Below are 296 nucleotides of genomic sequence, written 5' to 3'. Positions count from 1 at the left end.
TTCCCCGCGGTCCCCGAAACGGCCTCACCCCGGCCCCCCCCGCCCCCGGCGCCCCCCGCGGGCGGAGCCCAGGCCCGGGCGCGCCCCTCCTCTTTTCGCTTATTTTTCACATATACAAGTAACAGTGACGCCAGCAGTGACGCTGCCGACCCCCCGGCGCTCAGAAGGGAATTGTGCCACGTCGTAACGCGGGGCGCACACGTCACGCAGCCGCGTGCCACTCCCACTCATCATGCGCTATGAACCGGAAGGATCGAGGCGGCCTGTGCCGCGCCGCACCCCACCGCCGCGCCACT

The 296-nt window shown here is 70.3% G+C and overlaps 1 protein-coding gene across 1 annotated transcript in view; it reads left to right on the top strand.

Moving 5' to 3' along the window:
• Nucleotides 1–232: 232 nt before the first annotated feature.
• Nucleotides 233–296, top strand: part of TTI2 (TELO2 interacting protein 2) — a 4005-nt gene continuing 3941 nt past the window's right edge. Inside the window, exon 1 of the mRNA XM_009286197.1 lies at nt 233–265. Within this exon, the coding sequence (XP_009284472.1) occupies nt 233–265 (33 nt within the window). The remainder of the gene's footprint in view (nt 266–296) is intronic.

Source organism: Aptenodytes forsteri, unplaced genomic scaffold (genome assembly GCF_000699145.1).
Source record: "Aptenodytes forsteri isolate BGI_AS27 unplaced genomic scaffold, ASM69914v1 Scaffold168, whole genome shotgun sequence".
NCBI lineage: Eukaryota > Metazoa > Chordata > Aves > Sphenisciformes > Spheniscidae > Aptenodytes > Aptenodytes forsteri.
The sequence above is the reverse complement of the archived record's forward strand: the minus strand, read 5'-3'. Positions and strand labels throughout refer to the sequence as shown.